The 26,987-nt window shown below is 41.4% G+C and overlaps 1 protein-coding gene across 1 annotated transcript in view; it reads left to right on the top strand.

Annotated features, from left to right (window-relative positions):
- LOC137340238 (cilia- and flagella-associated protein 46) overlaps positions 1 to 26,987 on the top strand; it is a 303,329-nt gene that overhangs the window by 12,808 nt on the left and 263,534 nt on the right. Inside the window, exons 2-9 of the mRNA XM_068002660.1 lie at positions 1,309 to 1,433; positions 2,973 to 3,104; positions 5,549 to 5,613; positions 7,563 to 7,727; positions 8,892 to 9,015; positions 9,870 to 9,964; positions 22,016 to 22,198; positions 26,456 to 26,569. Of these exons, the coding sequence (XP_067858761.1) occupies positions 1,309 to 1,433; positions 2,973 to 3,104; positions 5,549 to 5,613; positions 7,563 to 7,727; positions 8,892 to 9,015; positions 9,870 to 9,964; positions 22,016 to 22,198; positions 26,456 to 26,569 (1,003 nt within the window). The remainder of the gene's footprint in view (positions 1 to 1,308; positions 1,434 to 2,972; positions 3,105 to 5,548; positions 5,614 to 7,562; positions 7,728 to 8,891; positions 9,016 to 9,869; positions 9,965 to 22,015; positions 22,199 to 26,455; positions 26,570 to 26,987) is intronic.

Below are 26,987 nucleotides of genomic sequence, written 5' to 3'. Positions count from 1 at the left end.
CAGTACCCAGAACTGAATACTGGTTGGAGAGTGAGATGCCCTCAGGAGACTCCTGCTCTACCTGGTCCTCCTTGTCTGTCTGGTGATCACCCAGTCCCTCTGTGCCTGCACTCTCTTAATCTGCGGGGTGACCACCTCCTGAAACATGCTATCCACGAAACTCTCAGCCTCGCGGATGCACTGCAGTGACGCCAGCTGCTGCTCAAGGTCTGAAACCCGGAGCCCATCTCCACCAGCTGACGACACTTCCTGCACATGTGGTTGTCCAGGACACGGGAAGCGTCCTGGAGTTCCCACATGGCACAGGTCGTGCATTTCACGGGTCTGAGCTGCCCTGCCATGCCTTAATTTATTAGCCATGATGTGGAGATGCCGGTGATGGACTGGGGTTGACAATTGTAAACAATTTTACAACACCAAGTTATAGTCCAACAAATCTATTTTAAATTTCACAAGCTTTCGGAGGCTTCCTCCTTCCCCAGGTGAATGGTGTGGAAATGAAACTGCTGAAGTGTTCCCTGACAGGGAGAGAACCCTCCTGTTTGGCGATTGTTGCGCGGTGTCCGTTCATCTGTTGTCACAGTGTCTGCATGGTCTCACCAATGTACCATGCTCTGGGGCATCCTTTCCTGCAATGTATGAGGTAGACAACGTTGGCCGAGTCACAGGAGTGTCTTCAGCAGTCATGGACATTCAGCCACCGACCTTCGGGTAAGCATACTCCAAGGCGGCCTTCGAGACACACGACAACGCAAAATCGTCGAGCAGAAATTGATAGCCAAGTTCCGCACCCATGAGGACGGCCTCAACCGGGATCTTGGGTTCATGTCACACTACACGTAACCCCACCAGCGAACAAATGTTATCTGTTTTTAATATAACGGGTCATTGACTGTCTTCCTTCTCTCTCTCTCTTTTTTTGGGGGTTTGTATATTCGGTGGCCTTTTAGGTGACACCTCTCTGTCTGCTCACTGTGATTGCCTTGGCAACGGGCAGTAATCACCAGGCATTGTTCTGTGATTTACAAATGCTAAGGATTCGAAAATTTCATTTCCACACCATTCACCTGAGGAAGGAGGAAGCCTCCGAAAGCTTGTGAAATTTAAAATAAATTTGTTGGACTATAACTTGGTGTTGTAAAATTGTTTACAATTAATTTATTAGATTTACTTAAACCAAGCAAAAACAAATTAAGCCTTAAATATGGTTATTTTTGGTTTTGTTACTCTAGTTAAGTAGTTTAAGGTGTTTTAAAAATGTTTAACATTTATATTCATCAAATTTATTTTCTTTTAATTATTTTTAAGATTTCAGTACTTTGAAGAAAGCTTATAACTTAATAAAAGTAGCCACTGAAGAGAGATCTACATTGTCTGGAATTGACACCGTTAGCTCGGATTTATACGTGCTCTGTGCAGAACTGGCACTGAAGGTAGGGAAATATCTGTAACCATTGTAAAATGCCGCTTGCTTTTCAATCTGAAGGTTGAAATCTTTGACTCAATTTCAGACTAGATATGTGCTGATATTTTTCCTTCTGCTACAATATTAGTCAAATATGATACTTAACAGCAAATACAAGCCACCTTTTTTACAATAAACTTTGCCAGTCAAAAACTATACTTGTAGCCTTGCAGTTGATTAGGACTTTAAATTTGATTGTTAGAATTTCGCACAGTGGAAAGTAGATATTTAATTACTTCCATACTGCCACAGATCACATTCAGATCTGTCACCCTCCTGACTAAGTTTGGTTGCAGTCACCAGAGAGGTGCATATTCTGATAGTAGAAGGGGTTGGACAGACTCTAATATGTTGCCAGGCAATAACACGCTCATTTGACACTCACTGATTGAGTGTATACTATTAGACTGTAGCCAGCAGATAGCAATTATATAAAAAAAAACTCCTGAGGATATAGACAGAAATGTCAGTAATTTGTTCACCTTCCAGCTTAATGGGGTGGAAACTTAAGATGGACTAGTCCAATTTAGGTCACTATGGGACAGCAGTGTAGGGGGCCACAAGCCAACCAGACTCAGTGCAAGCTTGAGGAACAATATCTCATTTTTCTCCTGGATGCTCTGCAGCCTTCTGTTCTGATCATTAACTTCAGACCTTAGCCATCTTCCCCATATTTTTAGCTGGTGATGTGGAATGGATCCTGTAGCATGCAGGGGGAAGTGGGACGGTTGGATATTTTCAGGTGTATGTACACCCTTCATCAGAGCTCAGCTCTGGCAGGGATTTTTGTACCTGGGATCTTGGTCTGTTTTTCCCCTCTTTTTCGGACTGTCAGACCCACTGTGTAAGTATTTCCAGTTTTTATTTCAGCTCGCCTGCATCTGTTCTCTTTTTTATTTCCACCGTTTCTTTTTTGTTGTATCAGCTTTTCCTATGCTTTTGACCATTTTAGCTATTACACATTCTTTCATTCTTTTAATGTCTTCCTTGCCTCATTAAACGACCTTTTCTACCCTTTAACAGGTTTTCCAATAAGCGGTGCGCAGGTCATTCAATCCATTAGCTTTCTTTATATGATTGGAGTGTCTGTCATCTGTCCCTTGTTCTATTTTTGTTTTGTTTCATTCTCATTCTCTCTATAGAGGGGCTTTATTACCTTTCAGTTTACAATTCTGAGGAAGGACCTTAAACTCAATGTTAACATGTTTTTTCTCTTTACAGATGCTGAATGCCTGGCTGTATATTTCCAGCATTTGCAGTTTTGTTCTTTATAAATGTTCCCAATACATACTTTGGATTTGGTTTAGCTTGCAGAACTAGCTTCCATAAATGGTTAGAGTTCAAGTCTTCAAACTTTTCCCCGCAGCCTAGTTGAAGAGGAAAAATAAGTGATACAACATTTCTTTTTTGTAACTGATATTTTTTTATTTTTAACATATTTTATAAAAATTACACATTTCTCCTGTAATGTATGTTCAGTTATATACAGGAACTTTTTCTCTTTTAGTTTGAGCAGCAAGATATTAGCCAGGATTGCCTGAATTTGTATTTCAAGCGAATACTTCCTTACAATCAGTTTTTGGGTCGAGCATATCTTTGCCAAGCTCAGCTGTATGCTCCAAAATTTGCTGAGAACACAGTAAGATTTGTTTTACTTACTTGAATACAGTAATTAAAATTATTTCAAAGCAAAACCTCCTTAACAAATGGCTGCTAAATGTCATAAATAAGTGAATTTTGAGAACTGTATGAAAAGTTAATTTTTAACTATGCACTTATGTGTGTTTGTATATAAAATACTTGTAGATCTCCTGTGGCGTTGCACACGGCAAGTCAAATGACATCCTGTTGTATAACAAGCTTGCTTTTCCCTTTAAAACATAAAGGAAATGATTTTCAACTGCCGGCCACCCGTTTCTTGCAATTGAAAATCGGGTTGGGCAGTCGGGCACCATGGCCACCCTGTTGACTCGCGGGGCCTGCTTGATGCATTTTTCAGCAGCCCACATGCCTGAAACAGGTGGGAGGTTGCTTCAGGCATTAAACGGCCTAAGCAATGGTGGCCGCTCATAAAATGACTTAGGAACTCAGCATGGGAACTAGCTGATTTCCCACCCTCACATTGCTGGTGAGCTGCAGCAGGGCGTCCACTTAGTACCCACAGCTCAGCGATGGCATTTAAATGAGGCCCAAGCCTCAAAATGGCTCGGGCCTTACATTGGCAAGAATGTTCCACTGACTGTTTACCTCCAAAGTCTAAGTATCACTTCATTAATGTTAATGAGGTATATTTGTTAACTGGCAAGGGCTTGTAAATTTCCAGCTGCAGGTCAGATGAAACCAGCATGAAATGACTGGCACTATTGAAAATTTGGAATTAGCTGGACATTTGGTAAAATTTTCACTTGTGAACCCTAGCCCAGGATTTGAGCACAAAATCTGGGCTGATGTTTCAGTGCAGCACTAAGGGAGTGCTACATTGTTGGTGCTGTTCTCCAGATTAGATGTTAAGTTGAGACCCCGTCTACTTGTTTTGGTGGATGTTAAGGATCCCATGGCACTGCTTCAAGGGGAGCAGGAAGTTTTCCAAGTGGCCAACATTCTTCCCTCAATCACTACACCCCAAAAGAGATTGGAGTAATTTTGACTTTGGATGACAGTGTAAAACGGGTGCTGTCAGATCAGCCGACCGTTATATATCTTTCCCGATTCTCATTTCCACGGAAGTCAAAATATGAGACTGTATGCCATAATGGGAGTGTAGACTGCCCTTTCACCTATGTCATCTGGGTTTTCAACCAACCTAAGTCATGAAATAAGTGTCTTTCTATTGATTTACATGACGTTGAAATTTTAATTCCAAGTGGGAGCAGGCCTGCAGCTGTCTATAGATTGGCACTGATCTAGCTGTCCCACTCAGAGGCCATAACAATGGCTGCTGGGGGAAATAATTGTTCTTTCTGGTGAAGATACATTTTTGAATAGAAATGAAGAAGCTTTACTCTATTTATATCTGTATCTGGTCTGCTATAGCTGGCCCAGGAATAATGCTGATGCTGGGTGCCCAGAATAGAAATGTGTTCCATTCCACCGCACTGACAACACTCGCCTTGAGAACAAAAACTCATTTAGTGACATCTTCCAGTCAGCTACAGCATGAACTGCTAGCTTATGATACCTGGATCAACGTTGAATCTTCCGACACTTGATAAGCATTATAGAAAATGTATCCATTGTCCAATAAAAGATCTATAATTTGATTAGCTGTAGTTCACAAGACTACTGGGACTTCAAACCAAACAATCGGACTTTGCATTTCAACCTACAGAAAGATTAGCTGCCCAAGGGAATCGTTGGCTAAAGTCCCACGGCACTGGCACACATGGATGCCCAACTGATGGATGTGCCTAATACCTCCTATTCATCAGTGTCCATAGATACTGCCTGCCTGGCATCACATTGCCCATGTATGCCCTTTAGGCACACAGCCAGCTCTCTCTACCCAGAATGTCTGAAAGCATGCACAGGGTTTGCTGATGGCTGTCCCTGCTTGTGTGACCACGCTGCGTTAAAGTAGCTGTGCTCTTCTAGCCTGGAAGGCCAAATCAATTTACATAGAATATTTGTTTTATGTATTTATTGCCATTTTGGAAAGACCACAGAGAAAGTTGCTGAATTAGGATAGGTCAGTTTGAATGTATTTTGAAGTTGGAATTTATGCTCAGATGGTCATGTAGTGTTCTACTAATAGAGTTCCTGAACCTATAGAAAATATAGTTTTCAAATTTTTGGACTGCGTAGTGTGCAGAGCAGGGATGAATCAGTACATCATGCATTACTCTTATTCAAAAAATGTTGCATGCAATTTGATGAACAAGACATACAAATATGAAATTCATGAGTGCTTGATGAAACAGTAACCTGTGTTTTATTTCCGATTTAAAGCTTTGTATCATATCAAATATTTTGACGTGGAGTAGTGTGAGCATCCTCAATGGAAAATGTCCCATTTCTTAGTTTACATTCCTTTTCTTGGAAAAGGGAAATCATTTTAACTGTTTAACTGTATATTTTCTCTTCCAGAATGATTTGAATAAGGCTATACAGTACATTCTTAAGGCTATAGAATCCGCAAAAGCTGACAGCAGGTATGATAGTTTTAGTGTAGCTAATGAATAAGTCAAATTTATAATTACAAAATAATTTAAATATTATTGAAATAACAAACAATCATACAAAATAGACAAAAGAAGGATGAATTGTCTTTTTTCTTAAACCCTTCTCTTCAGTTACAAACGTTGAAAAATGCCTATGTAATGTATCTTCAGCTGTTGCTTTGATTTCACTGTTGACTCCCAAGTTTTTGTACTGTTCTTAAATCTCCCTCTGAGCAGGTAAAATACCAGTGAAACAAGCTCTTAGAGCATTAAAAAATGCATCACCTCTATTGAGTACTTTACACTTAGATCTAGGATGATATACATTTAGTTAAAGAAATCTGATCATGCGGTAACATTGTTCGTCCCCATGTTGCTGCAGGTAACACAGGCCCACTTGAAGGGTGTGACACAGGCATGATCAAACCATGTAGAGTTAGGAATGCATCACTTTCCACCTGCATTGAGGAACACTGATGTATATGAATTCTTGGATAATGCCAGTTATTTTACCAGTTGCCTGTTTGATAGCTGGAATTTATGCTATTACCTTCAATTTGTGGCTTTCTGTAAGCCATCCTAGTACAAAGAGTTTTCTTGTCCAACTTCATTTTATTGGGCACTGTGGTAAATAATTTGCTGCAACTGCTTGGTGACATTCAGATGGAAATCATCAACATTTCTTTTGGTTGCCCAGATTAATGCAGGTGGTCTCATTTTTCTTCCACTTCTAGAAGTTATTCAGAGTGGACATCATAAGATTAAGCCATGAGGCTATATTTTACACTATCATCTTTGAGTGTACATTCCCAAATCTTGTGAACATAGAACTGAACTAATCTCTTTCGACTATGTTGTGAAGTACAATACTGAAAGGATTGATTGAGCAGACTCTTGTATGTGTAGGAATTACTTAAACCTTTAACATGTTCATTTGGCTGCATTAAAATGCACATCTTAACCCTAATCCTGTGTAGCAGACTGAATCCATTTCCCCCTCCCACTACATCTACAAACATCCATTCCCTTTCCTTTTCACTTGCATCAGCTTTTTCTCATGCAGTATCCCACTTCCAACCTTAAGTTTTCTTCCACAATTAGCTGCATCGTTTCTCCCGGTTTGTCTTACTAGGTAGAAAATTGCCTACTATGTGATAAATATTCCCCATTTTATTTTGCATTAATCAGCTTCAAAGGCTGTAGCAGATGAAGTAGAACCCAAGGGACAACATTTAAAAGATAATGAGCAAGAGTACTTCTAGAAGGAGAGCTAGTGGATTCATCCAACTTATAAAAATGACCGGACATTACCTGAAGGAATTGGCACCAAAAATAAAAGATGAATATCACACAAATTAACGCACTAGAAATTTATTTCTAAAAAAAAACAGCAGAAACAAAACATTGTTGTTTCCTTTCCTGGAATTTCTTACCAGTATAGGAACTCATTGTTCATTGGAATACAAACCAATTTTTCTTTTCTGTTTTAGGATTTTCAAAATGATCTGTTCGTTCTCTAAGACTTTCAAACTCATTCTCCGATTTGAACACAATTGGTCTTTTATATTCCATTGAAGTGTTACTGGGACTTGTTGAATTTTGAATATTTGACTATTCAATTTTTAAAAAAAATAGCTGTCAGTCATATACAAACTGAACCATTTGCACAGTATTGTTTAAGTTTGAATTATTCCTCTCTCCAGCTTGTGATCAATGGAACTTGCAATATTATCTCAAAACAGACTTGCTGCAGGAGCCTAAACTGCCTTATTTTAATTGCTTAAGTACAGTGACTGGATTTAAAGGAACAAGCACCAAACCAAACTAGAAAAAATTCTTCATTTTATCACATTTCCATTTCCCAGATTAGATACCCGAAATAGAGGATTAATAGTAATGCCTTAAAAGTGAGCATTTTTAAAAAAATGTTTGTGTTACAGATACCACTTCTTGGTTTACAATGCATCTGTTCTGTATTGGAGAATGATAAGGCCATTTTTAAAGCCAGGCTACTATATCCATGTGACCACCAGTCTCTTTGAAGTTATAAAAGCATTGCAGACCACTGAAGACTTGGACTATGAATGGAGGGCTCAATTAATGATGTAAGCTACTTGTTATTTTTCTTTCACTATTAAACCACATATTTAACCCAAAATTGTATCAGCAATCAAATAAAAAAGCATAAAGTTAGCATTGTAGTAACTGTAACTTTGTGGTTTCCACTTTCTAAAAGGCAATATTTGTAAAATTTCAGTAAAACAAATAATATCAACATATTGCATTCTGGATATTGAATTTAAAAATAGGTAATTGTATATACAGTATTCCAAAATTCTTTCATTTTTATTGCTACTGAAGGGCAACTTCCAAGCAGTCTATTTCTTTTCATTTTTAAAAAATAATTGTTAGATATTGATTATTATGGAAGTAGGTAGGAGCTGATATGTAACACATTACAATGTGCCGTACTGTTGAGTTTTATAAATAGTTAGCAGTACCGGGAGGGGATGGGGTTTAGGTGCACTTGGGAGCTGACCTGCGTTTTGGTAACACTGAGTAATGGTGTTGGGGTTTGGCCAAACTGGGGTGGTGGTCTGGAATTTAACCGTACTGCAGGGGGCTGATGGACTTTGGTAACATAGCAGGGGGTTCTTTGACCTGGCATCACTGTGGAGGGAATTTGGCAGTATCATGGGAGATGAAATTGAGGTTTGCCACAACTGAATATGATCTTTGGCTCACTTCTGACTGTGAGCCAAGAGGGGAGGGGCAGGAATTAGCGTAACAGTGCTGTTAATGGTGGGATTCCCATATGTGGCAGCGCTGGTTTGTACAGTGAGGAGCATGACAGGCTCACAGTAGCATTTCACTGACCTTGACCTAGAGCATCTTTGGAGGTCAAATGCACTAAATGAGTGTTGTAGTTTCACCCTTATTGATCCTATGGAGTAAGATAACACTATGGCTCCTGTTCTGTCTTAGGCAAAAGGCGTCACCCTGTGGTATTGAGTCATGCAGAGCTGAAACGGCCACGTTCAATTCTCGTTCCCTGCTAGCTTTGTTGATGCCAGCTCTGGCAGCAATTGGGATGCTAAAATTGGCCTCTGTGCTCCTAGCTAGAGAAGGGGAAAAGTTAGCCCAAGTGTCACACTCCTGATTAGTGGGGGAAAGTGAGAGAATAAGCATAATTTTAAATTTAAAATAATTATCAATTATGCAGTACTTTTTAAAAAGTTTCTAACAAACATTTCTAATTCTTTTTTCAGTGCACTAGTTGAATGTTATTTGGATGTTGGAAAGATAAAAGATGCATCAAGCTTTGCCAAAAATACAGCGGAATTTATTGAAGCTAATGTTCCACATATGTATAAGAAGATATTTTCTATACAGGTAAAAGGCCTTTACTTGGACATTTAAAAAAAATACAGATTTTTCACTGCATAGGTGATTCAGCTGAATAATTAAAATATTCAAAATCAACATAGTAATAGAATAGGATATTTAGGAGTATTTTATATTATTTCATTGTTATAATTTTATATTATTTCATTGTTATAATAGTGTACTCGATGATAAGACTCTTAATAGTACAAGAGGCATAAGCTGCTTGTATAGAACCATATGTTTTTAGCTAAACCAGGGCTTCTCTCAAAATTCAGAAAAACTCAGCATTAAATAGCAGTCTTTCACTTTTTAAAAAAAAATATTGTTTTGAATTTGTAACATATTTATAAGGACAGAAGTGTCATGTGATGCAATATGCGTGTCTGCTGCTGAAGTGGGTCAATTAGAGTTTAATTGATTGGTGAGGAAATTGAGCTATTTGAAATCAGTTAAAGCTTAATTGCTATTCAGGCCAGTCAGAATTCAGAATGGTGAAATGTTTGGCTTTATCAACTGATTGCTTCCTAGCTCTGCAAATAAAATTATCTTAGTGATTGATTTTTGTTCATTTCATTGGTTGAAAATTGCACACTGTAAAACACTTGTAGATGAGAGTCAAAATCTCTAGTTTGCTATTTAGCCTATGTAAGAGTTTGTTGTCAACTAAAACAATTCTGTAGTCTATTTCTGATGAAGGACCACGTAGAAGAACTACCAGAGCAGAATCAATTTAAATAAATTGTGTTTCCAGATTTCTAAGTATGAGGTTTCTTCCTTCAGCATAATGATGCCAAATATTGTTTCTTCCTGGTTTATTACTTTTGAAAATACATCTTAACCATGAAATTGTTGGACTTTAGGTGCATCACAGCCTTGTCGATCTTGCCAAAGTGGCTAAAGAGATCAAAGGGTCCATCCATCTGAAAGTGATTTATAGAATTCAGAGATTGAAATCGTAAGTATCTTGTCTAGGTAAGTCTTTTTCTTTTTCAAGAAGAAGCAATAACTGATTTAAATTGGATAGCCAAGTGGTGAAGGATAGAATACTAGAGCCTGATCTTGAGTTGCTTCCAAGCCTTTATTTGCAGAGATTCCCCCTTACACACACGCCACACCCTAAATAAGCTCTCACATGAAAAGGATACAAGAGCGTCCCCAATTGACACACACTACCTAAATACAATTAACACTAATTGATATAAATCACATGATACAATTAACAGATTCCCTTCTCTCTCTTCAAATAAAAAAATAAACTTTACATATATAATACAAACAAAAATTTCAAAAAACAAAAACTTCCATACTCTGTACAACTTATACTACTCAAAGCATTACATTGTGAGGCAATCCTTTTCCAGGACCCTTAATAATTTCTTTGTACATGTATTTCTTTTAGTAAAATAATCAGACAGTTGATGGCTTGAACCCTCCCATTTAATTTTAGAGATTTCCTTTCTCTCCAGCATTTGTTTCAAGCCAGCAAGGTCAATCCGTAATCTTTTCTCACTCACATTTTTTGTAGAGTGTACATTATCCCACAACGAACGATTGTCTACATAACATTCAATGGGTATACTATCTTCAATACTCCCATTGTACAGGATGTCACTCAAAATATTTGTCAAATAGAATCTCATATCCACTGCATTGTCAAGAGCCAGTGTTTCAGCAGCCAGAGTACTTTTAACAACCCTTTTTATTTTCTTAGCTTCCTAAGCTAAAGGACATCTCTCATTCTCACTCATAAGAAACACTATGAAACCAGCTGCGCTGGAATAACCATCAGGAAGATTATAGAAACATAGAAACATAGAAAGTAGGAGCATGAGTAGGCCATTCGGCCCTTCGGGCCTGCTCCGCCATGATCATGGCTGATCGTCTAACTCAGTACCCTGTTCCCGCTTTTCCCCCATATCCCTTGATCCCTTTAGCATTAAGAAATATATCTATCTCCTTTTTGAATACATCTAGTGACTTGGCCTCCACTGCCTTCTGTGGTAGAGAATTCCACAGGTTCACCACCCTCTGAGTGAAGAAATTTCTCCTCATCTCGGGTTCTAAATGGCATACCCCGTATCCTGAGACTGTGACCCCTGGTTCTGGACTCCCCAGCCATCGGGAACATCTTGCCTGCATCTAGTCTGTCTAGTCCTGTTAGAATTTTATATGTTTCGATGAGATCACCTCTCATTCTTTTAAGCTCTAGTGAATATAGGCCTAGTCGACCCAATCTCTCCTCATACATCCCAGGCATCAGTCTGGTAAACCTTCATTGCACTCCCTCCATGGCAAGGACATCCTTCCTCAGATAAGGAGACCAAAATTGCACAGAATACTCCAGATGTGGTCTCACCAAGGCCCTGTACAACTGCAGTAAATCATCCCTGCTCCTGTACTCAAATCCTCTTGCAATGAACGCCAACATACCATTCGCCTTCCTAACTGCTTGCTGCACCTGAATGCTCGCTTTCAGCGACTGTTGTACAAGGACACCCAGGTCTCGTTGCACCTCCCCTTTTCCCAATCTATCACCATTCCGATAATAATCTGTCTTTCTGTTTTTACAACCAAAGTGGATAACCTCACATATATCCACATTATACTGCATCTGCCATGTTCTTGCCCATTCACCCAACTTGTCTAAATCACATTGGAGCCTCTTTGCATCCTGCTCACAGCTCACATTCCACCCCAGCTTTGTGTGGTCTGCAAACTTGGAAATGTTACATTTAGTTCTCTCATCCAAATCATTGATATATATTGTGAATAGCTGGGGCCCAAGCACTGATCCCCGTGGTACTCACTAGTCATTCCTACTCTCTGTTTCCTGTCTGTCAACCAATTCTCAATCCATGCCAGTATATTCCCCCCAATCCCATGTGCTTTAATTTTGCACACTAAGTGATAGCTTTGTCACTTATTTCTTGATCACTGACGTTACCACAAGGTGCTTCATTTACTTCGATCAACTGCTCAGAGTCTGAGATTTTATAATCAATTCCAATTAATTGTGAGGAATGAACGTTTAGAGTTTGATTGCCATGTTGGACAAGTACTGTCTTACCATCACGACCTATTATTACCTTACCAGGGCCTTTCCACTCCCTGTAACCCTCTCTTTTACAGTACACCAAATCTCCTGAATTGAACTCTGTCTCATATGGTCTAATACAATGCCTCAGGGCTCTACGAACTTTCCCTGATTCCTCAGCCTTGATAAAAGCCTGTCTCTCTGCATGCATAGCATTTAAATGCTCAGAAATAATGGCACTAATTGTGGTATCTTCTAGAGCAGGAGAATTATCACAAGGAACAGAAGTTAAATTGGGATTGCGCCCATAGACTAGTTGGTAAGGACTATATCCTCCAACCATTTGAAGAGAATTCTTTGCATGAACTGCCCATGCTAGGGCAGTTGACAATTTTATGCACCATGCTATCAATCACAGCATGATTCCTTTCACAAAGACCATTGCTAAAAGGGCTCTCAGCTGCTGTATTCTTGACAATTAAATTCATATTCTCACACATATCTCTGAACTCCGCATTAGCGAATTTACCTCCATTATTGGTCAAAAACTTTGCTGGAGTCCTAAGTCCAGTTCCTATCCATTTTTCCATAATTTTATTGATAAAAACCTTTGTCTCCTTACTATATATTAGTGTAGAAATCTCATAGCCAGGTCAATAAAATGTAAGTTGAAAACATTTCTGTCTTTGTCCCATACCTTTAGATCCATGGCAACTACCTTGTTAAAGTCATGTGCTAATGGAATACTTACAATAGGACATGGGGGCGTCCATCTATACTTCTTACAGATTTTAAAGTTCTCACTAATCTCTTCTATGAGCCTCGTATATTCCTCATCAACTACACCCACATTTTTTGTAAGATCTTTAAATGTTGACAAGTAGGGTGGGCAAATTGTCTATGTAACTTTAAGACAATTTGTTTTTTTTCTCTCTTATCCTTATTGCCTGATGCCATTAATACATGCCTAACACGCTGATGAGAAACATCAGGTTTTATTAAGCTGATACAATAATGCCCTGACTGGGTAAACTGCAAATCAACCGATTTCCCAAAAAATGATTGCCGCATCGTGTTCCATGTCAAGTTTAATTTTTGCCTTTTTCATGGACGGTTTAACCAAAAGCATACTTATCTCACTAGAGACTACATCCGTACTTATAAAATGGCTCACTCCAGCTATCTTACACGGAATTACCATTCTCTTGAGTGACCTCAAGATGTTGTCATCTCCAAACCTAGAACATATAGAACTTTTTATATTCCTTAATCTTGGGTCGATCCTCACTACTTAGTGAATCAAAATAACATTTTAACCAATCTACCCCACATAGAGTTGAAGTACATGCATTATCGAACACTGCACAATTAAAGGAATCTGCAACTAATCACAGGATTAAAACTCCTTATGACCAGTATAATCTGTTCATTTTCATCATTATTTTCATCCTCTTCGTCTTTATCTTTATCCTCTTCCTCAGAACTACTTCCTTCATGCGTCATTTCAAAGACCCTGCGTCTTCGTTCTGGGCAATTTGCCTTATAGTGATACTTTGAGTCACATCTAAAGCATCTACTGATTTCTCCTTGGGCATTCCTGGGATTCATTTGTCCGTTACTACTGTTCCAATTTTGAATTCTGTTCATATAACTGGATTTATTGTACCTGCTTTCATCACCAATCATGCTGTTTTTAATCCTTCCATCATATTGATGCCTGCGTCCGGTCTCTTGAAAATTTTGAAACCTGGTCTGGCGCCTGCGTTTAATATCTGGAACATTTCGAAACCTGGTAACCATCGAATCTTCTATTCTTTGTGTCACAACAGAAGGCCTCATTTGTTCCGTGAAGCCTGAAGGGAATGACTATTTCCCCAGGAATTTTTTTAAGACAGCAGACTTTTGATCCTAGAGTGTCCTTTTCCGAGAACTGGACTCCAGTTAGGACCAGTTGCCTGTCCACATGAGACTCCTTAGCACAATCTAGTAATTTAAACGCTAGTACCGATCCAGGATTCCCAATTTGAACTAGGTTAACCTTTTGTACAATATGTCCATGATATACTCTTCCATGGAATGACTGTGCGTTTTCCGAAATCTATCAAATGCTGACCAGGCCTCATAGGCACTTAACAGGTCATCTTTCTTGTAGATTTGATCCAGAAATTCTATTAGAAAGTTAAAACCTTTATCATTATCCAAAAGATGTGCATGTATCTCAGAAAATACCTTACTTCTGATTTTACTTTGTTCAGGAAGCGAAGCGACAACACCCAGGCCATGCCTTGCTTTCTCTTTGGCAGAGTAGTAACCTGTGTCCACATATCAACCTCATTCTTCCTCTGGTCATATAGTTCAAACTCTGAGAACATCGGAGGGAAATCGTACCTCGATGATTTAAACTTGCTATCTGCCATTTTTCACAATGGCCATGAGGCTTTCAGATTTTGTTTTTATGTCCAAAAAACCCCCCCGTAGTTTCCAACCTCCACCTTTAGACAACTATTCTCTGCTACCATGTTATAAATTGGATAGCCAAGTGGTGAAGGATAGAAAAATAGAGCCTGGTCTTCAATTGCTTCCAAGCCTTTATTCATAGGGATTCCCCCTTACACATACACCACACCATAGATAAACTCTTATGTAAAAAGGATACAAGAGAGTCCTAATTGACACACACCACCTGAATACAATTAACACTAATTGATATAAATCACATGATACAATTAACAGTAACAGTATAAATTGCAGGAAAAGTATGAAAATGTCTTTTCAAATTTATATACTAGTTAATCTCGTGTACTTGCTCATGGACAAAAAAAAATAATAGCCTAGAAATTCACTTACACTGCACCAGTTTTACGCCTCACTGCGCCCATTTTACAGGCATAAAACGGGCGCAAAAGTGTCCAATATGATGGGCGGCATGTGCATGCACATTCTAAGCTGGAAGTGCGCTGTACGCCATATTGATATAGGCATCAAAAGAGACGTCCAGGACCCACGCATGAAATAGGTGTTAGGCTCTTTGCATTTGCAAATGGAGGCCGAACACCTACTTGAGGCCTCTCTTTGTAAAATTTGGCTGCCCTGAACGCACCCGGCTCTGGACCCACTGCGCTCAGGAAAATGTGGTCTATATGTGGCATAACCAGCGGTCCTTAAAGGGATTGCTGTTGGCCGCCACTAAAAAGTTAAGTTGAAAAAACTTACATGATTGTGGAGCCGGGAGGTGCAGGAGTGCTCCTACTGGCTTCACATTAAAACCACAGGCCACTTCTGGCCACCGCTTGTCCCCCTCCTGATTACCTCCCTCCCTTTCCCAGTCGCTGCCTTCCTCAACCCTCCCGGTCACCCTCCCTATCGTTTCCCTCAACACCCTGCTTCGCTCACTTACGTAGTGGCAAACATCATCACAGAAATATCCACTGGTGGAGGGAAGGGTGCAGGGGGAATGGGAGTTGCAGTAAGGAAAACATGATGAAGCACAGAGCACGTGTGAGAAGGATCAGTTCAGGTTTTACAGCCTGTTGCGCTCAGGGCCGGCTCCAGGGCTCTTTCAGCTGCTGAGCCCAGGGATTTTAACCTTACATAGACTGTACTTTAATAGCTCAACATAAGCACTTAATAGAGTAATTTAAAGGTGCACGCAGAGTTTAAGGGCTTCTGAAAGGTCCACAAACTGCATCCGAGCAGTACCTCAAGACTGAACTTTGGAATATCATGGAGGATGTAACCATTACAGGGTCCTATGCAGTGAAGACCAAAGTTGTCAGTGCAGATATAGCTACAATGAGGAACACTATGACGGGCCTCTGGATACCTTCGGCTGCAATCTACAGCGGTCAGTCTTGTTTGGATTCATCATGTTGGGGAATCGGCTTAAGACAGCCATAATGCAGGGCTTCAATAAGCTCATTGATCTGCCTCGATCTATCCTCACACAGACATGAAGAAGTGTTTTGAGTGCAATGGCACTGCAAAGGCTATGGGTCATACGAACATATGAATTAAGAGCAGGAGTAGGCCATTCGGCCCCTCGAGCCTGCTCTGCCATTTGATAAGATCATGGCTGATCTGATTGTGACCTCAACCCTACTTGCCCGTCCACCCAATATAACCTTTGACTCCCTTGTTAATCAGGAATCTATCTAACTCAGCCTTAATAATATTCAATGACCCTGCCTCCACTGCTCTCTGGGGAAGGGAGTTCCACAGACACACGACACTCTGAGAGAAAAAAAATTCTCCTCATCTCCGTCTTAAATGGGCGACCCCTTATTTTCAAACTGTGGCCCCTAGTTCTAATCTCTCCCACAAGGGGAAACATCCTCTCAGCATCTACCAATTCTAGTCTCCTCAGGATCTTATATGTTTCAATAAGATCACCTCTCATTCTTCTAAATTCCAATGTATACAAGCCCAACTTGTCCAACCTTTCCTCATAAGATAACCCCCTCATCCCAGGAATCAGTCGAGTGAACCTTCTCTGAACTGCCTCCAAAGCAATTATGTCCTTTCTTAAATAAGGAGACCAAAACTGCACACAGTGTTCGAGATGTGGTCTCACCAATGCCCTGTTCAACTTTAGCAAAACATCTCTACTTTTATATTCCATTCCCCTTGCAATAGATGACAACATTCCATTTGCCTTCCTAATCACTTGCTGTACCTGCATACTAACTTTTTGTGATTCATGTACTAGGACACCCAGATCGCTCTGTACCTCAGAGTTCTGCAATCTCTTTCCATTTAAAAAATATATAGTGCTTTTCTATTCCTCCTGCCAAAGTGGACAAGTTCACATTTTCCCACATTAAACTCCATCTGCAAATCCTTTTGCAGACTCCTTATGTCCTCTTCACAACTTACTTTCCTACCTACCTTTGTGTCATCAGTAAATTTAGCAACCATACATTCGTTCCCTTCATCCAAGTCATTGATATAGATTGTAAATAGTTGAGGCCCAAGCACTGATCCCTGTGGCACTCCACTCATTACATCTTGCCAACCTGAAAATGACCCATTTATGCCTCCTCTCTGTTTCCTGTTAGCGAACCAATCCTTTATCCATGCTAATATGTTACCCCCTACACCATGAGCTCTTATTTTGTGTAGTAGCTTTTGATGTGGCACCTTGTCAAAAGCCTTCTGGAAATCCAAGTACAGCACATCTACAAGACCCCCTTTATCCACGTTGCTTGGTATTTCCTCAAAGAACTCTAATAAATTAGTCAAATATGATTTCCCTTTCACAAAGCCCTGTTGACTCTGCCTGATTGCACTGAGATTTTCTAAGTGCCCTGCTATAACCTCCTTAATAATAGATTCTAGCATTTTCCCTATGACAGATGTTAAGCTAACTGGCCTGGTCCTGACAACGGGTCGCCTGTAATGCTGAGGACCTGCTCGCCAGAACGAGCTGTCATCTTAGGAAAGCAGTTCTAGTACAGCTATGACACTGTCATCTATTCGCCAGTATGGAACATTGCTCAGGTATGTTCTATCCACAAACAACAGGATAAATCTAACTCAACCAATTGTTGCACTATAAGCCTCCCCCCATCATCAGTGAAGTGATGGAAGGAGACATTAATAGTGTTATCAAGCAACAATTGCTCAACAATTACCTGTTCATCTATGTTCTGCTGGAACCATTCATCTTTAGACCTCACAGCTGAATGCCAGAGGATGGGTGAGAATAACTGCTCTTGATATCAAGGCAACATTCGACTGAGCATGGCATCAATGAGCCCTAGCAAAACTGAAACCAATGAAGGTCAAAGGGAAAAATTCCAGTGGTTGAAATCATACCTGACCCAAAGGAAGATGTTTATGGTGGTCAAAGGCCAATCATCAGAGTCCCAGGACATTCGCTGCAGGAGTTCCTCAGGGAAGTATCCTTGGACCAACCGTTTTCAGCTGCTTCATCAATAACCTTTCCCTCTGTCATAAGGTCAAAAGTAGGACTGTTTGGTGTCGATTCCATGTGTTCAGCTGCATTCGCAACTGCTCTGATAATTAAGCAGTCTGTGCTAACCTACAGTAGACTCTGCATAACATCCAGGCTTGGACTGACAAGTGACAGGTAACATTTGTGTTAAAAAGTACCAGACAATGACCGCCTCCAAGAAGAAAAAGTTCAATATCTCACACAACCTTTAATGGCACAGCATCGTTGACTCCCCAACTATCAACATCTTGGGGGTCATTATTAACCAGAAACTTAACTGCATTAGCCCTATTAACATCTGACTACTAGTGGCTCACCTTCTGGCCCCTCAAAGGCTCTCCACCATCTGTAAGACACAAGTCAGCAGTGTGACAGTATACTCACCACTTGCCTAGATGGATGCAGCTACAGCTTGACATCATCCACGACGGAGCAGTTTGCTTGATTGACGTCTCTACCACTGGACTCAATACCCAGTCATTCCACCACTGACACCCTTTGGCTGTATTATCTATAGGGTACATTGTAGTAACTTGCCAAGCTTACATCAATAGCACGTCCCTGCCTTGTAGCCTCCACCACCAAGCAGGACAGACTGCAATATTGGGGAATGCCATCACCTCCAAATCTCCCATCTTTTGGACATATATCACCATTCCTTCATCATTGTTGGGTGAATATTCAGGTGGGAGTACCATCAGCACATGGACTACAGAGGTACAAGAAGAAGGTCCATCACCACCTTCACAGGGCAACTAGGATGGGCAAAGCACCCCAAGAACAAATAAAAAGATCTCTAATTGTTATGACGGGGTGCCCAGCAGCAGGAGATGACAGGACCTGTACAGATGTTGGAGCTATCTCTTGGGGCGACATGACTACAGATGCATCCCAAACAGGCTCAGGCAGTTACCACATAACCTGCTATGCTTGCAGTTGCAGGGATATCTGACTCAGCACAAGTAGTAATCTCAATCCCTAGATATATGCACTGACACGCAGTAGCCATCCACCTTACTTTTTCCTCCTGAAAACTGAAAAGGAGCACGTAGTGATTTTGCTTAAGAGCCGTACACCTGTTGGACAATGTAGAGGGTAAGTTTTCCTCCAAGGTCCTCTATCAGTCGCTGTGCCTGAGAAACGAAATGTCCTTGAATTTCCTTGCCTAAGCCATTTGTATGGCCCAGGTGCACTTCTGGCACAGGGCCAAACCTGGCACAGCCTTGTGGCAGGAACTATGAAGTGGAAACAGGAAGTAAGTTGCAGGCTGTAGAAGCCTGCAGCTATGGTCCTGGTTGCTGCTGGAAAACAGCAGCCAGAAGGGCTCGAGGGCCAATGGTTGAACCATGGGGTGGGGGAGATAAATAATCCTATTAAGACTTCCATTATATTTTTTTCGCTGGTACACAGGGATCCTAGTGCAAGCCGCAATGCTGGGTTTCTTCAGGTGCCTCTCCGCTGGGGTGCCCAATGGTCTGACGCAGAGCAAAGTGAGGCAGGAGGCTGGGGAATGCCCTTTGCTGCTTCGTTTGACTTCTTTCGCTGGGCTTATGCAGGTGCAGGTTGAGTGTTATATGTATGGGGATGGTGAGGAAATCCTAGTGCAGCAAAGTGGGGACAAAGGCCTGATGTAATGGGCTGTGCCCCTTTTTTCTCTTTATTTATTATTGCTGCTTTAAAATTATGGAAAGTGATAGGTGTAGTCTGTGAGACTCCACAGTGCCCAAGTGGCCCACAAAGATGAACAGCTTGGACATTGCTGCAAACCTGTCATTGCATCACCCAGTCCAATGAAAGCTGTTTGTCCAAGTGATTTGAAATATTGGTTTAAAACTGATTTCACATTTATTTCTTTTTATTTTAAGGAACCATGATCATTTTTAGGCTTGCACAGATCAGATTCAATTTTCTCTACTTTATTCACAACTCTGAAGTATTCTAAAACTTAAGGTATATAAAATAAGACAAATATATTTTAAAATATTACTAATATTTTGTAACACAAGTGAGGAAAAAACATTGAAAATAAAAGTCACATTTCCATAGATGCATCACAGTGAGAGAGCTATCACTTTTAAGTTTCCTTTTCTTTACCGAATAAATAATTTAAAATTTACTGCATGCGATGACCAGAATTTATTCTTAGCAGAAATCTATTTATCTAAATTTGTCAGTTTTTGCACTGTGGCATGTGAACCAGCTTACTGGTACCTTTGAGCATGCGATCAGTAGTAACCAATCAATTGCAAGATTGAGCAGCAGTTCAGTTTGACTTTGGTCGTTATCTTGTGCTTCACTCTGCTTCTGGCTGCCAGAGTTCCCTCCTTCTCAGCTTTCGCTCCACTACTAACTGGCTGGCTCTTTTAATTTCAACCTTGACTCTAGGCCCAGCCTGTTGCTAACTTCTTGCTGGCAACAGCCCCAGGCCTCAGAATTTCCTGTTCCCTCCTGACAGTGGTTCCAGATTGTAGATTTTGCTGCTGTCTACATAGATTGCTCTGAATGCGCAGGCTTCTTTCTCTTCAGGTTTCAGGCATCCATATTCTTCTATACCCAAACTAAGTTTGTATGAGATAGGAAAAAAATTGAGAGTGCACAAGAAATCGTGTGAGGAACAATAAAGAAGACTGCTAAACATACAGAAGAGAGAGAAAATAAAGCAATTACAGGGATCAGGAAAATGTATGACAAGCAGAGAAACAGTGACAAAAAGAGTGATATAATTTTTATCTTTATTTTTGTCCAAGAGAAATGTATCAGGAGGTCAAGTAGTATGATGCAATAAATATCTCCACTGAGGTAGGGTTGCCAACCCTTGAGGATTGTCCTGGAGTCTCCAGGAATTAAAGATTGATCTCTTGGACACTGCTGCCAGCAACCAAAGAGAAAAATCCAAGGAGCATTAAAAAAATGTTTTTTTTTGTTTTATTTGAACTTTCATTTATTAGTTCTAAAAATATTGAGATGGAGGAACCGGGCAGAGAGGTTGGAGGCGGGAGGTGATGTGGTGAAATCTCTAGGAATACATTTAACCAGAGTTGGCAGCCCTAGGCTATATTGCCCAAGGTTTACTGTTGGCTAGCAGCTAATGCAACAATCCTCATGTCATGAGTTTACAAATTAAAATTGTGACTCCAGATTTGCCTGCATGTATCGACTAGGAATGGTAGAAAATCTAGTCAATAGAAAGCAGCCTGAACTGTGTTCTTCCAGGTAGAACTGATCTCTTGTAATGTAATTGGAGCACACCTATTCCCCCAAAACTGCAATCCTGGGCAGATAGTGGGAGGAAAAACTCAGCACATGCTGATTGTAAGTGCCAACTTAAGTTTTAAAATCAAACTCTGCAAACCATGAGGAAAATGTGATGTAAGCACCTTCTGTATCCTACAAGGACAAAGCTGCCCGCTTGATTGGCACCCCATCCACCACGCTAAACATTCACTCCCTTCACCACCGGCACACTGTGGCTGCAGTGTGTACCATCCACAGGATGCACTGCAGCAACTCGCCAAGGCTTCTTCGACAGCACCTCCCAAACCTGCAACCTCTACCACCTAGAAGGACAAGGGCAGCAGGCACGTGGGAACAACACCACCTGCACATTCCCCTCCAAGTCACACACCATCCCGACTTGGGAATATATCGCCGTTCCTTCATTGTCGCTGGGTCAAAATACTGGAACTCCCTTCCTAACATCACTGTGGGAGAACCTTCACCACACGGACTGCAGCGGTTCAAGAAGACGGCTCACCACCACCTTCTCAAGGGCAATTAGGGATGGGCAATAAATGCTGGCCTCGCCAGCAATGCCCACATCCCATTAACGAATAAAAAAAATAATGACTTCTTCTTTCGATGTATTATGTTTATGTGATTTTACCTTCACATTCAAAGGTGTTGTTATCTTAAAATATGGTGTATATAGTCAAATAAAAAAGAAAGACTTGCACACTTTGGAAGTACTCCAGTTATTTGTTTTACAGATATCTAATGCTGTAATTTTTTCACCTTTTTAGTCAATTGGAAGCTAAGGAATTTCCAAAAAACCTCACAGTTCAGCTGAATCAGATATATCAGCTTTTAACATCAAATGAAGCAACAAGTTCATCAACAAGTTTAACATCAACAAGTTCTGACGATCAGGAATCCACTGGAGAACAACTCTCAACAAGCACTTCCCAGGTGTCTGAGGATGAAAAGTAGGTTTGGTAAATTTGAGTATTATTTCCACTACACCAATAATTTCTAGCCTTTGTCTAAAAATGTAGTATATAGCAATACATACTGCGAACCATGCAGAACCACATCAGGCTGGTCAAATGAATCTAAATGGATTCTTGCATTTGACCCTATAATTTTCAGGGATGAACGTAAGAAGAATATGAGAAAAAGCCAAGGAGGAGAAAAAGCCATTCGGCAAATTGAGTTTGTTGCATTAGCAATCTATCTCACCTAGCCTACCATGCAACTATATCTATAACTCCTCTAACTTATTTCAAACATTCATCACCCTATATATTACTTTTAACAAATTTAAATTTGGGCAGCTGTGACAAAAATGAAGCATTTTTGGTTAAGATTTTGCTTGGTATGAGTTTATTTAATTCTATCATGGCACATAAAGGGTTTAAAAACTAACTTCTCTTACAAAGAAATAATCCAGTTTATTTTTGATACATTTGTTACCACACAATGGTTATTGTCAGTTGGTTTCCTAAGGAAGGAACCAAGCCATTCAAATCAGATACAAATATCTTGTATGATGTGTTCAAAAATATTTTTGATTGGCAGCTCCATTTGAAATTTGTCGAGATATCAGGACAATTGGAAGCACTTTTTAGGACATAGGAATCTAGTGTTCACCTAGGATAGTAGCCTTAAAGACAGAAACCAAAAAGCTGACCAGTTGATTGTGCAGATATGGCTCTTGGTCGGCATCATCTTCTGCCACTGGTCGCTGCCATAGCGGAACATTTGAGATCTCTGGCATTACCCAATGAGTCCTATTTTGTGGCACACCTGGCAGCTGTGAGGGCTGTGGACACAGACCCACCTAGCTGCCATCCTTCCCCAGCTAACCAGTGCAAGGAAATGGCCACAAAAATACCGACCCTCTTGAGGTTGCAAAGTGATCTGCTCATGCGCCCAACTGCCTCAGGGTCTTAAACTCTTGGTAAAACAACTATAGCCTTAGATTTCTCACAGCTATTACTAATTAGAATATTTACTTTTGTAATTGTCAACATAATACAGAGACTGTAGTGATAATTGGAATCTGTACTGTCAACATACATAGCTGATAATCAGGTTGTTTGACTTAAAGTACAGCTAACTTTTTTTGAAAAATGAACTCAAGTTAAGATGAGAAAAGTCTCTCTCTCAGCTTGGAACACAAAACAAAAGCTGTAACAGGCATATAATCAATAATTTTTAACGTACCTACATAAACACACACGTACTTTCTGTTTCAAAAAACACATAGCTTCTCTTTTAAATAAAAGACTCACAATAAACTTGATCTGAATAAAGTTTTTGAAATCAGTCCTCTAACTTTTCTTCAAACGACTTTAAAAAAACAACTGAGCAGAAACTCTGAGAAGAACTCTTTAAAAAAAAAAATTCCAGTAGTTCAGCTACTGAATAGTATTGATGTACACTGGGAAATTGGATGCACTGCATGTGCTCAGATTACACAGCTCACAACATCATAGCTCTGGGCAAAGATATCAAGTCCAAATCCAGGGTTTTGGGAGAAGCTGAGGCCTTCCAAATAAAAATTTTAATCAAGTCATTAAAAGATACAAAATACAATTTGATTGATAAATGTAATCATGTTAATGTGAGATATGTAATTTTTGATTTTTAAAAAAATTCTGTTTAAGCCCTTATTTTGGACAGTAAGGGCTCGAATTTAGCAGGCCTGCGGGTTCCCAGCGGGTGGTCCTCCGGGAGCGTGGTCAACACGCTCGGCGAAATTAGTGTGTTGCCCGCGCGATCGTAGCAGGCAACACACTAATAGGAATCAATTACCTGCTCCTCCGGGGTCCACGCTGCTGGTCTGCGCGTCGGGCGGGCTGCGCATGCGCAGTACGATCTGTCAGCTGGAGGCTCTCTAGTTAAAGGGGCAGTCCTCCACTGACAGATGCTGCAACCAATGGGACAAGTTGCAGCAACCAATGGGACAAGTTGCAGCATGGAGCAGCCCAGGGGGAAGGCTGCTCCCAGTTTAATGATGCCTCACCCCAGGTATCATCAGATGGGGTGAGGAGGAGGGGGAGGACACAGATCCTCCCCCCGGCGGGCGGGAGGAAGCGGCCTGCCTCTGCCACCAAGAAGGCCTGGCTCGAGGTGGCAGAGGGGGTCACCTGCGCCACCAACATATCGCCCACCTGCATACAGTGCAGGAGGCGCTGCAATGACCGCAGTAGTTCAGCCACAGTGAGAACACGAAGTCTTTCCCCTACACTCCGTCTGCCACAACACTGCCCCCACCCCACATCTCCTTCGGCACCGCCAACACTACTCTGTCACATCACCCTTCATACCCACTCAAACCCCATCCTCATCTTACCTCCACCTACTCACCTCGCCAGTACTCATCCTGCCACTAACACGCGACCCAATCCTCATACAATATCATGGCTCTATCCCATACTCAACCTCTCGTGCATCTCCCTCACGGCCAGCCTCACTCAACCTGCCACCACCTGTGCTGCAGCCACAGGGCATGCATCACATAAGTGCAGTAGGCAGCGGAAGGCAAACGTGTCGTGAGCATGAAGGGGGTGCACAAGGGTGTCTGAGGGTTTGTCCTGGGTGTTACCTATATTGAATTTCAGAGCAACAAACAGCACACATTATATTGACACCACCATTGCCATGTCTCCGCGAATCCTGTCCGTTGTGTCCAATAATGCCCGCTCCTGGGTATCACTATGAGGACCCACCACTGATGCCACCCATCGTGTTACTGCAGAGTAGGTGCAGGTGTATTTGCAGGGCTCTTCCGCGCAGACGACTGAGAGACATCGGCGGTATAGCCGGCTGCACCCTGGAAGGATGCGGAGGAGAAGTTGTGGAGGGCAGTGGTGACTTTGACAGCGACAGGTAAGCAGTTGGTGCTGGGGCCAGCCAGGAGCAGCTCGGCATGAAAGAGCCTGCAGATCTCCACGACTACATGTCGAGCGAATCTGCGCCTCCCTGTGCACTGCTGCTCGGAGAGGTCCGGGGAGCTGCGCCTCGGTCTGTGGACCCTGCGGCGAGGGTAGTGCCCTCTGCGACGCGTCTCTCTCTGTGGTAGCCCTCCCTCCTGCTGTGCAGGTGGGCGTGCAACAACACCGTGTTGGGGGGCTCCACGTCTCTGCGGCGGACGGCGTGGACTGCGAGGCAGCTGGGACTCGTCATGCTGTTCTTCCTCCGAGGGTGTCCACGCACCACCCATCTGGCAGGTGTTGGTCTGAGGGGTTGTGCAGGGTAGGTGGGTGGTTCCTCGGACTGGGGCTGCGGTTTCATGTCGGTCTGTCCTCTGGCTTGGCGGGGGGTGGTGGGGGGCAGGGGTTGCCCTATGTGACGCGGTGGTCTCCTGCGTGGGTGAGGGCTCTCCCCCGTGGAGTGCACCTTGGCACCTGCCACAGGCTGCTGGCTGCAACACGCCTGGTTGGAGAGAGACTGTTTCCCCCAGTGTGGGAAACTCACTGCCTTGAACCTAAAATCCCACACTTCCTCTTTTGACAGCTGCTTCAGCTCATTAACTGACCTCAACAAGCAAGGTAAGTACTCTCAAGTGGAACCCCGCTGGCTTTAATTGCCTGCGGGATTCCCACCAGCGGGGCTTGCGCGCGCAGCCCCGCACGTCAGCGCGGTACCCGGAAGTGGCCGGGATTTCGTCGCGATCCGGTCACGTGACCGGAAATCGGGATTTTCGGGCCCCCCCCGCTGGAAACCCGCCGGAAACCCGACGCGAAAATCGAGCCCTAAAAGTTTAGTTGTTGAGCAAAAAAATACCGGTTGAAAATTTTCCAGAACTTGTTTTGAGAGAGTTGTGGGGAAAAGAGTAATTCAGTGGCACCAGTGGCAGCAGTTTCCAATATAAATGTGGGCATTGGAAGTAAGAGAGGAAGTGCATGCAGATGTAAGATTTTTAATACAATATAGTTAGATGCTATTTCTCTTTTTGGTTGATTGCAGATTTTGCTTGGCATTAATACACTACTATTAATGTCAGCAAACTACTATTCTTCCCAAAGACTTCTGTAAAATGGAGTGGAATAATAAGTATTGTTTGCATAATATTTTATTCCCTGTATAGTCTAACCATATTTAAAATATACATTGCATTCAAATTTGTTAGAGGGGGTCAGCTATGAAGTTCAATGCAGTATTCTCTTTGGAATCATCAATGTGAAGATGGAACTGTATTACTTACTCTTCTTTCAACTTCCTCCAACTGTGTCTAGATTCCCTTTGCTGTTGGAATTAGCTCATCTTGCATTAGAGATACAAGATCCTGAGTTGGCTTCATTTTGCATTAATGACCTATTAACCATTGGCCTAAAAGTAAGTGGCACTATGCATATATTTATATAATTTAAAGCTTGACACTGTGATTATGTACATAACAGAAATATTTTTAGACTATGGTTAGTTATATAAACACATAAGCGACATTTTCAATATTTCCAACATGATTATGCATAGTTATGTTTGAAGTATTTGCGCTCAAATATTTGTGAACAGCGTGCCTATTTTTACAATTTGAGTTCCAGTAACAATTTGAAGCCATTATATGTCCATTGATGTTACAACAGCTACTAAAGACATTTTTTATGCCTAAATTGAATCTTACCCAATTAGTAGTAATGTTCTCACCTGGTTTCATATGAAGATCTGTTTGGTTAGCCATATGCCAATTTCCAGGCAAGTATCTTAATGCACACAATTGCTTGAGGATTGAAATATCTTTTAGTCCATTTTTTTTGGGAAGCTTTT

The sequence above is a fragment of the Heptranchias perlo genome, chromosome 21, assembly GCF_035084215.1.
Source record: "Heptranchias perlo isolate sHepPer1 chromosome 21, sHepPer1.hap1, whole genome shotgun sequence".
NCBI classification, from domain to species: domain Eukaryota; kingdom Metazoa; phylum Chordata; class Chondrichthyes; order Hexanchiformes; family Hexanchidae; genus Heptranchias; species Heptranchias perlo.
The sequence above is the reverse complement of the archived record's forward strand: the minus strand, read 5'-3'. Positions and strand labels throughout refer to the sequence as shown.